Source organism: Peromyscus californicus, unplaced genomic scaffold (assembly GCF_007827085.1).
Source record: "Peromyscus californicus insignis strain IS unplaced genomic scaffold, ASM782708v3 Scaffold_15__1_contigs__length_86483966, whole genome shotgun sequence".
Classification (NCBI taxonomy): Eukaryota; Metazoa; Chordata; class Mammalia; order Rodentia; family Cricetidae; genus Peromyscus; species Peromyscus californicus.
Window position 1 is genome coordinate 3,054,752 of NW_026294447.1, and position 12,324 is coordinate 3,067,075.

General features: G+C 44.0%; 1 protein-coding gene and 1 long non-coding RNA gene across 5 annotated transcripts; one reads left to right on the top strand and one right to left on the bottom strand.

Moving 5' to 3' along the window:
* Nucleotides 1–2,202: 2,202 nt before the first annotated feature.
* Nucleotides 2,203–11,964, top strand: Efcab10 (EF-hand calcium binding domain 10). Of its 4 annotated transcripts, XM_052738315.1 has the most exons (5): nucleotides 2,224–2,413; nucleotides 6,216–6,380; nucleotides 6,483–6,570; nucleotides 9,789–9,812; nucleotides 11,473–11,964. In XM_052738315.1, exons 1-5 carry the CDS (start codon nucleotides 2,305–2,307, stop codon nucleotides 11,537–11,539), a joined length of 453 nt encoding a protein of 150 aa, XP_052594275.1. In that variant the 5' UTR covers nucleotides 2,224–2,304; the 3' UTR covers nucleotides 11,540–11,964. The 4 variants fall into 4 exon arrangements, with proteins under 4 accessions (XP_052594274.1, XP_052594275.1, XP_052594273.1 ...); XM_052738313.1 differs by lacking the exons at nucleotides 9,789–9,812; nucleotides 11,473–11,964 and adding an exon at nucleotides 9,968–10,565 and having other exon boundaries at nucleotides 2,226–2,413; XM_052738312.1 differs by lacking the exon at nucleotides 11,473–11,964 and having other exon boundaries at nucleotides 2,228–2,413; nucleotides 9,789–9,867.
* On the bottom strand, nucleotides 10,833–11,911 carry LOC128110667 (uncharacterized). The gene is made up of 2 exons (XR_008218274.1): nucleotides 11,628–11,911; nucleotides 10,833–11,558 (listed from the first exon to the last, which is right to left on the bottom strand). It is a non-coding gene; the product is annotated as an uncharacterized LOC128110667 (long non-coding RNA).
* Nucleotides 11,965–12,324: the final 360 nt, after the last annotated feature.

Sequence of the window (12,324 nt, forward strand, 5' to 3'; positions counted from 1 at the left end):
TTGTTGGTACTGCAGTGTTGTTGTGAAAGACCCTAACCCTTCAGGCTTATACCCCCAAGCCCCAAGAAATGAGAAACTAAAAATCTAGTTCCAAGGGCAAGCTGACTCAATCATTATTCAACCACCCCTGCAACAATGTAACAGTGTAAAAAGATTTCTGTTAAGAGATGTGCTCAACTGTGACTGGGATAGTTGGAAATGTTCCAGGAAGGACCACTGTGACCTTTGTGTAAACTCCACTCCCGCCCTGATACCCCCCCTTGAGGTTTTGGGAAGAATGTACATGTGGACGTGACTGTACCCACTCTGTGATCAGACCATGATCTTGTAAAATGAAATTGTATGGGAACTGTAATCTTATGGCCTTTGTGGGTTTTTCCTTTAAGAGTGCCCATGTGATTGCAATAGGTGCGACTCTTGCTCTTTGGAGCTGAGTTAGCCCGACTGTACAGCTGCTTTAATAAACACCTCTTGCTGTTGCATCAACTGGATCGGAGTCTGGGTTCTTGGGGCGCCCCCTTGAGAAGATAGTACCCTGGGTCTGGGGTCTGTCAGTTGGTACTGCATGCTGTTGTTGGTACTTCAGTGCTGGGGATCGAACCTCCTGCCTTGACATGGTAGGCAGATGCCATACCATGGGGGTATTTCTCAAAACCCCCAGAGACCACCAAGGAGCCAGTTTCCGATGCAAGCACACAAGGGTCCTTTTATTCAGGCTCAACCTGGGCCACTGCAAGGCAGATGGAAGGAAATGTGGACAGCCATGAGCTCAGGTGTAGAGGGTTTTTATAGGGAAAAACCACAAGTTGGGAATTGGCAACTTGGGATTGGGTAGAAGGGATATGGGGCAAAGTGATTTTTTGAAACTATTGATCTAGACTTTGGGTGCGAAACCACATTTGAAACCATTGGGTTAGACTTTAGGCGGGGAACCACAACCTATTGAACAGGATTATCTGGACTGCTCAGCAGGATTATCTAGACATCTTCAAGGGCCAGAAACCGCAGACAGGATGTCTGCAGGAGCATACAGCCCTGTATCCACTTGAGTTGTCATGGCACATTCCTGAGGTCCTTCCTGGAACTGAGTACAGCAGGTGGTCTGAGATGGTGGCCCTTTCCCTAAGATGGAGCCTGTAAAGTCAAGTCTAGGCCTTCACAATAGCCTAGTCCCAAATGTTTGATTTGCTGCCTTGAATTTCACAGAATAAAATAAAGTCATTAAGTGAATTTTTGACTTGGGGAAAAAAGAATTTCCAACAAGCACTGGAATGGCCCTAAATATACATCAACCATTTTGTATTATGTATTTCTGTGAAGCAACGTTCTCAGCTTTGATGATTATGAAATCAAAATACCAGCCAACTCTGAAAAATGTTGAAGATGCTCATGTCTTGAGGTGAGCTGACATTTAGTTCCTCAGGCAAAAATATACAGGCTCATATATGTGCATCAGTACACAAATCTGCTTTTCATTGTTAATGAACAGTAAAATGTTTTGCTTTGGTTTTCTGCGGCAGGGTCATGTCCTAGGCTGGCCTTGACCTCCCTGTGTAGTCCAAGGATGACAGTGGACTCCTAACCCCCTGCCTCCACCCCCAAGTGATGGGTATATAGGAGTGCACCACCACACCTGACTTCAAAGAACTGTTTTAAAATTAATTTCTTCTGACTAACAGTAAATGTTGGATTTATATACTTATACACCAAGGTCCCAGTTGAAAACTGTTAAAAGCGGAAAAAAGTTGAAGCAGCCAACACTCTGCAGTTCAGGATCCGTAAGCTGAGACCTCCTGCTGGTAGCCAGCGATCCCTGCAGGCCGCTCACCCGGAACATGCTATTTAGGGCTCTCAGAACTGCAGGAGTTCTTTTGTTATTGGTGAATCCTGTGTTCCTATCACTTAAGGCCCTCATCCTCCGATAAACAGGTACTGAGCCAGATGCAGCAGGCAGGCAGAGACAGGTACCAACTAAGCTCAGCCTTGGTCAAAGAAAGGGTTGACACCGTCCTACAAACGCGGGTGCCCTGGGTGACTGCCTGCCACACCTACGCTTCTGAGTCAGGGAAGGCCCTGGAAGGACGCTGTCTTAGGGTGGAAGGGTGTGCCTGAGGTACCGGGAGAGGGGGGAGGAGGAGGAGGAGGAGAAGGAGGAGGAGGGGGAGGGGGAGGAGGGGGAGGAGGGGCAGGAGGAGGTGGAAGTGGAGGTGGTATTGGTGAGGTCACGTGACTGAATGCAAAGGGGGGCGGAGTCCAGGCACCAGGACGCTGCCTGGTCGCATAGCAACGGCTCAGCACGGAAACATGAACACTGCGGGTAACCGGGAGCTTCAGGCCAAGGAATATTTAGAAAAACATCGAATAATGGAGCTGCTGAGCCAACTCACTAGCTTCCTCCTCTTTGTCCGACCAAGTAAGGGTCTTGCCTCCTTTGGCTTTCTGTCTACCTCCGCCCCGGCAAAGGGTCCCCAAACCCTGTCCTCCCCACTCACTCCATTCCCTGCCTCCAGACGAGTCCTGCTGTCGGCTGAGTCTGTGACCCCCGCCCGCCCCACCGGTCAAACAGGATAAATGACCTCTAGCCGCCAGCTCCCTGCCGCGGGGAGGCTGGGAGAGGGCTCAGCGGGTGGCAGAGCCCAGCTCTAGTTAAGAGTGCTTGGGAAACGCAGAACGTCAGTCTCCTCTTCCGGAAAATGGAGATAATAGTACTGATCTCATGAGAATGGGGGAGTGGGCGGATATAAAATGAATTACAGCTAACCCAACCTTGGCTGGGCAAGCAACAGATCTTTTCAATTCCAAGGCGTCTCTAATTTAGTAAGAGGGCTAAATAATTGATAGCCTGAGCTGCGGGATCCTCCTGGGGAGTCGTTTTTCTTTGGCATTTTAATACATTAGACCCTTTCAAAATTTGGGTTATTTCACAATTTTCGGTGATGTACGGTAAGAACTTACGTTGAGATGAAAATGGCATTGCATCCCTAAAATAACTGGAGCCCGCCAGCCTTCATAATGAATGTCTAAAATTCCAAAATGTCCATTTACTTCAGTGGAAAGAAACAGAAATACCATCCCAACCTGGAAAAGACGGAAACTAGTATGACCTCCTAGGGGATGAGAAAAGTCTTTTGAAATATTTTATTTTAAAAATGTATTTATTTTAAACATGTATAGGTGTTTTGCCTGCATATATGTCTGTGCATCATGAGCATGCCTGGTGCCCGAGGAGGTCAGAAGAGAGTGTCTGGAGTTACCTGTGGTTCTGATCCATCATATCAGGGCTAGTACCTGAACTAGGTCCTCTTCAAGGACAAGTGCCAGTAGCCACTGACCTATCTCCTCTTGCCATTAAATTTAAAACACAAATTTAGTACAGCCAATGTTCAGAACTTAAATGCTATTTTTAGACAAATGTCTACAGCTAATTGTGTGTATGTGTGTGTGCAATATGCTTGGATTACATTTTCTTTGTTTTTTCCTCCAAAGTTAATAATTCTGTGTTTTTAATTTTTGCTCAGTTTTCTGTGTATCACTAATTCTTCCACATACATCTCTACCTGTATATATATATACACACACATATATATACATGGGTAGCTCCACATGTATCGTTCCTCTCAGCAGGTAACTGTCATTTCTAACAACCCTAGTCTAATGTGACCAATTACTAACTCACACGTTGCCTGAGGTCCCAGTCTGCACTGGTGTGTCCGGATTGTTCATCTTGTTCAAAGTATTAGAGAAGCACTCAGAACAGAAAGAAGCTAAGGATTTTATTCAGAAGCAAACAGAGTACAGGCCAGATAGAGCCAGAGAGCACTGGGCTCTGAGTGAGTCACCCAAGAGCCATTCGTTACTTTCTAAGGTTTCTTTTCCATTTCAAAAGAAGGGTAAACTAGAGTGTAAATAGTTTTCTGATTTTCTCTTCCTTCATTTTGAAATGATGGGTATCATTCATTCATTCAGTGCACACATGTGTGCAAGTGTGTGAAGGTTCGAGGGTAGCTTGAGGAGTCTGTTCTCTCCTGCTCTGGAGTCCTGGGATCAGACCAAGGCCATCCATCTCAGTCGCAGGTCTGTTCTTAATGACAGGCTTGGTTATGTAAACCTTTGTTTACTGTATGTTCCTATATGGTGCTTCTAATTTTAATCATACACACTTGCAATTTCGAATATGTGTAAGATGGCAAATATGGGTTTTCTGCAAGTTTGCTTTGAGGATACGTGTGCCTAGCTGCTCATGCACCCAAGTCTAGATGGACAAACCCACTACATCTAGTTTCACGATGTATTTGACCACAAAAGAAGAATTCCCAAAGCTTACAATGGAACTTATAGTTCAGAATGACCTAACTGCCTTTGTTACGTGCAGCTCAGTGATGGTGGGGTCACAGGTTGCTAAGTGCATTTTTGTGCTAAGTATTTGTTTGTAAAGGGGTGTGTGTGTGTGTGTGTGTGTGTGTGTGTGTGCATGCGCGCGCATGCATGCATGCATGCGTGCAGATAATGACAGGATTACCTGTAATAGAGATAAAAGCAAACATGATAATGTATGCCTGTGATCCCAGTACTCAGGAAACTGAGACAAGAGAATTTGCATCTGAGGTCAGCCTGGGCTACATAGTGAGCTACAAGCTAGCCTGGGATATACAGCAAGACATTATTTCAAAATACACGCACACACACACACACACACACACACACACACGAGGGACTGGGAATGCAGCTTAGCAAGTAGAATGCTTGCCCAGCATGCATGAGGCCCGGGGTTCGATCTCCAATACCATGTAAACCACTTACAATAACATCTATACTCCCAACTCTGCATGGAGGCAGGAGGACCAGGAATTCAAATCCAAAATACAAACATAAATAAATACTTGTGGTACTTCTTGAAACATCTATCTTAGTTAGGGTTAAACACCAAAGCAATTTGGGGAGGAAAGGGTTTATTTGGTTATGCTTCCAAACCATAGTTCATCATTGAGGGAAGTCACGACAGGAACTCAAGTCTGGAGGCAAGACCTGATGCAAAGGCCATAGAGGGGTCCTGCTTACTGACTTGCTCCTCATGACTTGCTCAGCCTGTTTCCTTATAGAACGCAGGACCACCAGCCCATCTTATGGAGGCATTTTCTCAACTCAGGTTTTCTCCTCTCAGAAGACTTTAGCTTGGGTCAAGTTGACAAAAACTAGCCAGTACACATCTTTGGTTGGTTTGTTTTTAGAGACAAGGTTTCATATCCCAGGCTGACCTAACACTTCCTAGGTAGCTGAGACTTGCCTTGAACTCCTGATCCTTCAGCCTCTATTTCCTCAGTGTGGCTTTATAGGCATACACCATCACACTTAGCCTTAAATGCTATTCAGAATACCATTTGTAGACAAGCTGGAAACTGAATACTACCGACCTACATAAAGATACTAAAAATAATTTTTTGGACGTATGAAGTATATTGTGATCACAGTACTGTTGAAATATGAAAAACACAAAGAGTCTTTATGATGGTTAATTCCAGTTGTTAGCTTGATGAGGTCTAGAACCATCTGGGAGATGGGCCCCTAGCATGGGCTGTCTTGATTAGACTAATTGGGATGGGAGAGCCTGTCCACAAGTGACACCATTCCCATGGTTAGGATCTTGGACACATAAAAAGGAGAAAGAGAGGTGAGCAGAAGCACTCACCTCTGCTTCCTGCCGGTGGACACACTGTGACCAGCTTTTGCCATCTGAGCCACTCCATCTCATGTCCGACTTCTGCCATGACTGTCTCATTATTTTTGGAAAGTTGATTGGGTTTTCTGCTTTTAAAATCAGTTCAATAGAAGAGCCTGATGATCCAGAGCACTGCTTCTATGTCAGACACAAGCATGCTGCCTCATCAGGAGACTGTGTCTGTCTAAGACAGTCTCTGTTCCCCGTGTCTTAGCTGGCCAGCTTTCTCCCTGCATCATGCCACCCCTCTGTCTTTCTGGTTTCCATCCCTGTCTGCAAATCCGATCATCTGGGGAGCTTAAAAGCATCTCAGGTCCAGTCCCTGGACTGTAACACTCAGCCCTCTGAGGCGGAGCACTACTGAGTTCAGCTGCGGAAGTGTTCTCTGCTGTGGTGTAAGTTTCCTGGAAGCAAGGCCTGCGCCCTGAGTGCCTGGAGTGTACTACTTGTGACAGGCTTTCATTTCATATAAGAGTGAGTCTCAACTGTTTATTTGCAGAAAAACCGAGAGAGTATTTGATCTCTCTTCTGGAACGGCTGAAAATCGCCAAGGTAACAGGCGTGTCGTTTCCCTTCTTCATGGACAACTCTAACATTGTGTCAATGTTTGAGATGATGGACTCATCTGGCAGAGGCTGCATATCATTTGTGCAGTATAAAGAAGGTCAGTGTGGCCTACACCAAGGAAGGCCATTCGGTAACTTTCTCTAGCCAGAAATAATTCCATTTTGTACATTTTCTTTTCTTCTCATTGTCACTTTTGCAGCTCTAAAAAACTTGGGTCTATGTACTGCAGATGAAGTTTTGAATGATGATGGACGTAGAATAACTTTGGATAAATTCAGAGATGAAGTGTAAGTTTTTTTAGTATTTTAATAACATGGTATGATTTTGAAGTATTAGCACCATTGTATATCGAGCACCACTACTTTTTCTTGTGTGTGTGTGTGTGTGTGTGTGTGTGTGTGTGTGTGTGTGTGTGTGTGAGATATGTGTGCATGCATGTGCCATGGCACACATGTGGAGGTCACAGCAACCACAGGTGTCAGTTCTCACCTTGTCTCCTGCTGTTTGCTGCTGCGCTGTGCACCCCAGGCTAGCCCGCAACCCTGGTACAGGAGCCTCTGTCTCTACCTTGCATCTCTCTGTAGGAGCAGAGTTCACCCCGCTGTGCCGGCTTTTACGTGGGTTCTGAGGATTCAAACTGAGGTCCCCACACTTGCACAGCAAACACTTTACCTACTAAGCCATCCCGCCACCTTTTGGGTGAAATATTTTATTTCCTTTAACTTTCAGTAATTATGTAGTAAAAGCAGGGACAACTCACCCTGGGGAAGAAGAGGGGTGATGATAGAGTTGGAGAGGAAGTTCTAGAAGTAGCCTCATTCTTTTCTCATTAGGAAACTTCATCACTGTGGGGTGTGTTGGAGCACGCCTTTAATCCCAGCAGACAGGAGGCAGAAGCAGGCATATCTCTGTGAGTTCAAGGACAACCTGATCTATCTAGTGAATTCCAGGACAGGCAGGGCTACATAGAGAGACCCTGTCTCATTTAAATAAAAAAAGGAAACCTCATCAGTTCTCAAACATGAGATGAGGAGGCCGTTCTACTAGAATTACTAAAACTCTCAGCTCCATGCAGTAGTTGGAAAATCTCTTTATAAAATATAGTGTAAGGCCAATGAGATGGCTGAGTGGGTAAAAGTATTTCCTGTGCAAGCCTGGCAACCAGAGTTTGATCCTCAGGACTCACATAAAGGTGGACAGGGAGAACTGGTGACACAAAGTTGTCCTCTGGTGTCCACATGCATGATGACACTCCCCCACTCACATCCTACAGATGCACACAGTCATAATTCTAGATTGATGTGACTTTAAATAGTAGAGCAGGCATGGTGGTGCATGCTTGGAATCCCAGTATGTTGGGGGAAGTGGCAGGAGAGTCATGAGTTCAATGCCAGCCTGTGTTGTAAAGCAAGTCAATCTCAGCCTCTCTCTCTGAGAAAATAGAATAGAATGTGTCCTAAAGTATTTTATCAAACTGCCGGGCGGTGGTGGCGCACGCCTTTAATCCCAGCACTCGGGAGGCAGAGCCAGGCGGATCTCTGTGAGTTCGAGGCCAGCCTGGACTACCAAGTGAGTCCCAGGAAAGGCGCAAAGCTACACAGAGAAACCCTGTCTCGAAAAAACCAAAAAAAAAAAAAAAAAAAAAATTACTTCCTGCAAAGTAAAGATCAACAATGTAGGCTACGTGCAAGCCTGACCATTAAAGTTTTTTGAGATTTTATTTTTATTTTATGTGCGAGTGTTTGCCTAAGTGTGTCTTTGCACCACATGCGTGTAGTGCCCATGGAGGACAGACAAGGGTGATGCATCCCATGGGACTGGAGTTACAGCCTCTTGTGAATGACCAGGTGTGTGCTGGGCATTGAACCCAGGTCCTCTGGAGGAGCAGCCTCTTAGCAGTTGAGCTATCTCTCCAGCCCTGAGCCTGACAATTTCAGACCGAGATACTACAGCATTGAGATTACTAAATAACTGCCTTGTCAGAAAAAAATAGAAAAAAAATAATGTAGAAATCTTCTAGCTAATTAAGCTCAATTTGTGTAAAAGCTTATTCTCTGAGGATTTATGAATCAAGGGATCATTACTTTGGCTAGGGATGTTGGTGGAACTCTTGCCTTGCACGAGCAAGACTCTGAGTTTGATCTCTAGTACCACGCACACACAAAACCTATTACTTTACATAGCCCAAGACCAAAGAAATGTTAGAAGGAAGAAGAGAGTTTAGGATTTTTGTCTCAGGTCAGGGAGATGGCTCAGCTGGCAAAGGGCTTGTGACATAACTATGAGGACCTGAGATCAAATCCCCAGCCCCGTGAGAAGCTGGGTACAGTTGCACATGTCTGTAACCCCGTACTGGGGCAAGCAGATCTAGTAAATCAATGATCCATGTTCACTGAGACCTTGTCTCAAAAAATAAGGTGAGAAGCAATTGAGGAAGTCACTCAATATCAACCTCAGGCCTCCACTTGCACAGACTCAAATACACACACACACACACACACACACACACACACACACACACACACACACACACATACACAGGGTTTTATTTCATCGTCTACATAAATATTACCACAGGCAAATGACTAGAGCAGTATCTGGTGTCTAAAATGTTTCAACCAGAGAAAAAAGATTGCCATCGTCACAAGAAATGGAATCAGGAAGGGCTGGGGAGATGCCTAGTGGTAAAGGGTAAAGTACTCACTGTTGACAGGCGAGCATGACGAGTTCATGCTCTAGAACCCACGTAAAAACCCTGATGGTTTGCACTTGGAAAGCCTATGTAGGGGAGGCAGAAACAGAAGTAACCCTGGGGTTTGTCCAAAGTCACAGTGAAAGACCCTGTCTCCAAACAAGGTGGACATCTTGAGGAACAATAGCCAGAGTTGACCTCTGACCTCTACACACACACACACACACACACACACACACACACACACACACACACACACACACAAGTATATCCCACACATGCACAAATACACATAAATACCTGCACATGAACATACACACAACTACAACTAAGAAACACTCTAAATGGAAGGACATAAGAATTGAATATTAGGAACAACCATAGCTTAACCACCATCTCCTAAAACTGTTGGTTTTTTGTTTGTTTTTGTTTTTGTTTTTCTGGTGAGATAGAATCTCACTGTGTTGCCCAGGTGAGTCTTAACCCACAGTGGTCTTTTGCTTCAGAGTGCTGGAATTATAGGTGTTTTCCACCACTCCCAGCTCACAGTATATTTCTTATATAAACATATTGAATTCCCAAAATGGATACAGGAAGCTCACTTACTAACACACATCCATAAGTAAGTATTTCTACAGTGTATTGGCGGTGTTTGGCTTTCGACAGCAATCCCCTTGATTAGCAAAGTGGAGGCGAGCTGTGACTGACCTTTGCTCTCACACTGTCTTCAGACGTCTGCATTCCCATTTGAAATTCCTAATGTGTAATTACTCTGCTTCTCACAGCTGGGTTTTCTGTTCTTTGTTTTCTTAGGAACAGGAGGATGGAGGAAGTATGGTCATCGTTTTAGTGACATTGAAACTCAAGATAATAAATGATTCTACCAAGTTTTCATTTGCCTAGTGTCATTAATTCAGAACTTTATCAGACAACTTCAATCCATTGTCTTCTTTGCTAAACAACCCTTTTCTCAAAGATGCTTTGTTTTCCAGTGTTGAACCAGTTTGCCCTCAAGTTGAGTAGAATTTCAACATATTTCTGAGCCAGTTTGTAAATTCCAACTTCATTTAAGGCTGCTGTGGCAGGAAGGCGCTCAGAAGCTGACTGCAGGACATCTTTCAGGAGTAATGCAGAGCCCGTGTTCAAATTCAGAACGATGCAGGCTGCTTTTACACTGTTTAGGAAGACAAGAAGAAAGAAGAGGAGAGATCACTATGCATAATGTACATTTTAAAGCAACAAATTTTTGACAAATGTTCTCATGTTTATAACTATACTTAATATTAAATACTTAATAATTATAACCAAAATTAATGTTAAATTTATGAGAAAACTAATTTTCCTCTGGTCTGGGCTATTGTTAGGCACTAAACCTAGCTGTGATTTCTTGTTTTCTGTGAGTGGCAGAATTATACCTGCATTCATTTTCTATTTACTCTCCTAGTAATAAGCAAGTAGCATTGAGCCAGATGCTAGGAAGCATGTCTAACATATAGTTTATACCTGGTTCTGGTCAGTTTTCTGGATCACACCTATTGTTTTGGTTTCCCTATTATGTTTTGAAAATATAATACCTTCACAATGAATGTTTTAAGGTTTTATTTTATTTTAGATTTTTAAATGTTATTTTATGTGCATGTTTTGCATGCATATATGTCTGTGTGTCTGGTGCCTATGGAGACCAGATGAGGCTATCAGATACCCCAGAACTGGAGTTACGGGCGGTTGTAAGCCACCATGTGAGTGCTGAGAACCAAATCCTGTTGGACCCTCTTGCTGGTCAGAGGTCGAAATCTATCGTATCCTGGCAGTTTTTTTTTTTTTTTTTCAAAGCTTGACATGGGGACTTCCTCCCTCGAAGTGAGACTTCCTGCTCTCTACCTGCCCTTATCTGGAGAATGTCCCTGGGCCCGGAGGACTGACCTTGTCTGAAAGCTGTGTCTAAGCCTGGATGCCTGATTTCTCTCTAGCATGGCCCTTGGCACAGTCTCCCACTAGAAGCCTCCACTGCTGCCCATATGGTAACTAAGACTTGTACTAGGAGCTCTGCTATAGGACCCTGCTGCCACACACACAGCCTTATGACAGGACCATGCTACTTAATCACATTAAGGTTTATCCCCAGGATTCCCAATCCTGTATATTCCTTATACTCTGGAAAAAAGTTGAGCTGATTCATCAGAGTCATCTTCCAGAGGGAAATCTCCATCGTACCCACAGCCCACAGAACCCTGTTCCCCGCTTCCACTCCCTCCACCCTTGTGGACCCATGCAGCCAATGATCCCTAGGAAGAAACAGAACCACAAACCCCAGTCCTCCGCAGGAACAGCAAATGCTCTTAACTGTTGAAGTATCTCTCCAGCTCCAGATTTTAATATTACAATAAATATCAATGAAACTCTGAAATTGTTAAAATCTAGCATTTGGATTCACCAAATGTTTACGGTTAGACATTAGGCTTACTGTTTAAATTGGTTTTCCAGTCTCTTGCAATAGTGAGAAAATCAAGGGAAAAGAATCCGTGTCATATCAAACTGCAACTGGGCTGCTCCTCCTTCGTTGAAATGATTAGCAAGGATTATCTGAAACAAAGAGCAATCCACGTAATGGCTGCCTTCATCAGCGCAGCCCCCCACCACCCGCTGACTTACCTCCTGATAGATGTATACATCCAGCTTCTCTACAAGCATTTGCCAGAAGATTCTGAATAAGGAGAAACAAAGCTTCTCTGGCTGAAGCAGATGGTCCCGTAAGGTCAGCAGGAGTGGGCAGGCTGAGCTGGACAGGGACATCACTGCCTGTTCAGACTGAGACGGCAGGGACAGCCATCTGGAAAATAAACAACCTTCACCAAAATGGCATTTATCACTCTGTATCTTTAACAAATCACTTCAAATTTGAGGAGATATTCTGTCCTAGGGGATTCTGGGGTTAAAAAAATAATGCCTAATATTAAAATATATACAGAAATAAATGTATCTATACTTATATTTTAACTTTTAATTATTTAGTATTTCCATTAAAGTCCCCCCAAAGCCCAAAAAAATCTCTAAATTCAATTTTATAAAGTTGAAAATGAAAGTTTATCTTTAGAATTAAAAGTCACCATTTAATCTTATGCTCTGATCTCAGCAAACAAACGAATACTACTTCCAGTTGATTACAGTACTCTATGTGGAGGCACCATGCTAGGGCATAAAGTCAGGAGAGCAAATTATGAAATGCAAGCATGCACAGGGCATCGACTACGGGGCACTTCCTTTGTAAAATGAATGACACGGTGAACTAGGCAACCCCAGGTAACACGCCACTTCTCTGTGAGGGCCACAGCATCACTCATTTATTCTG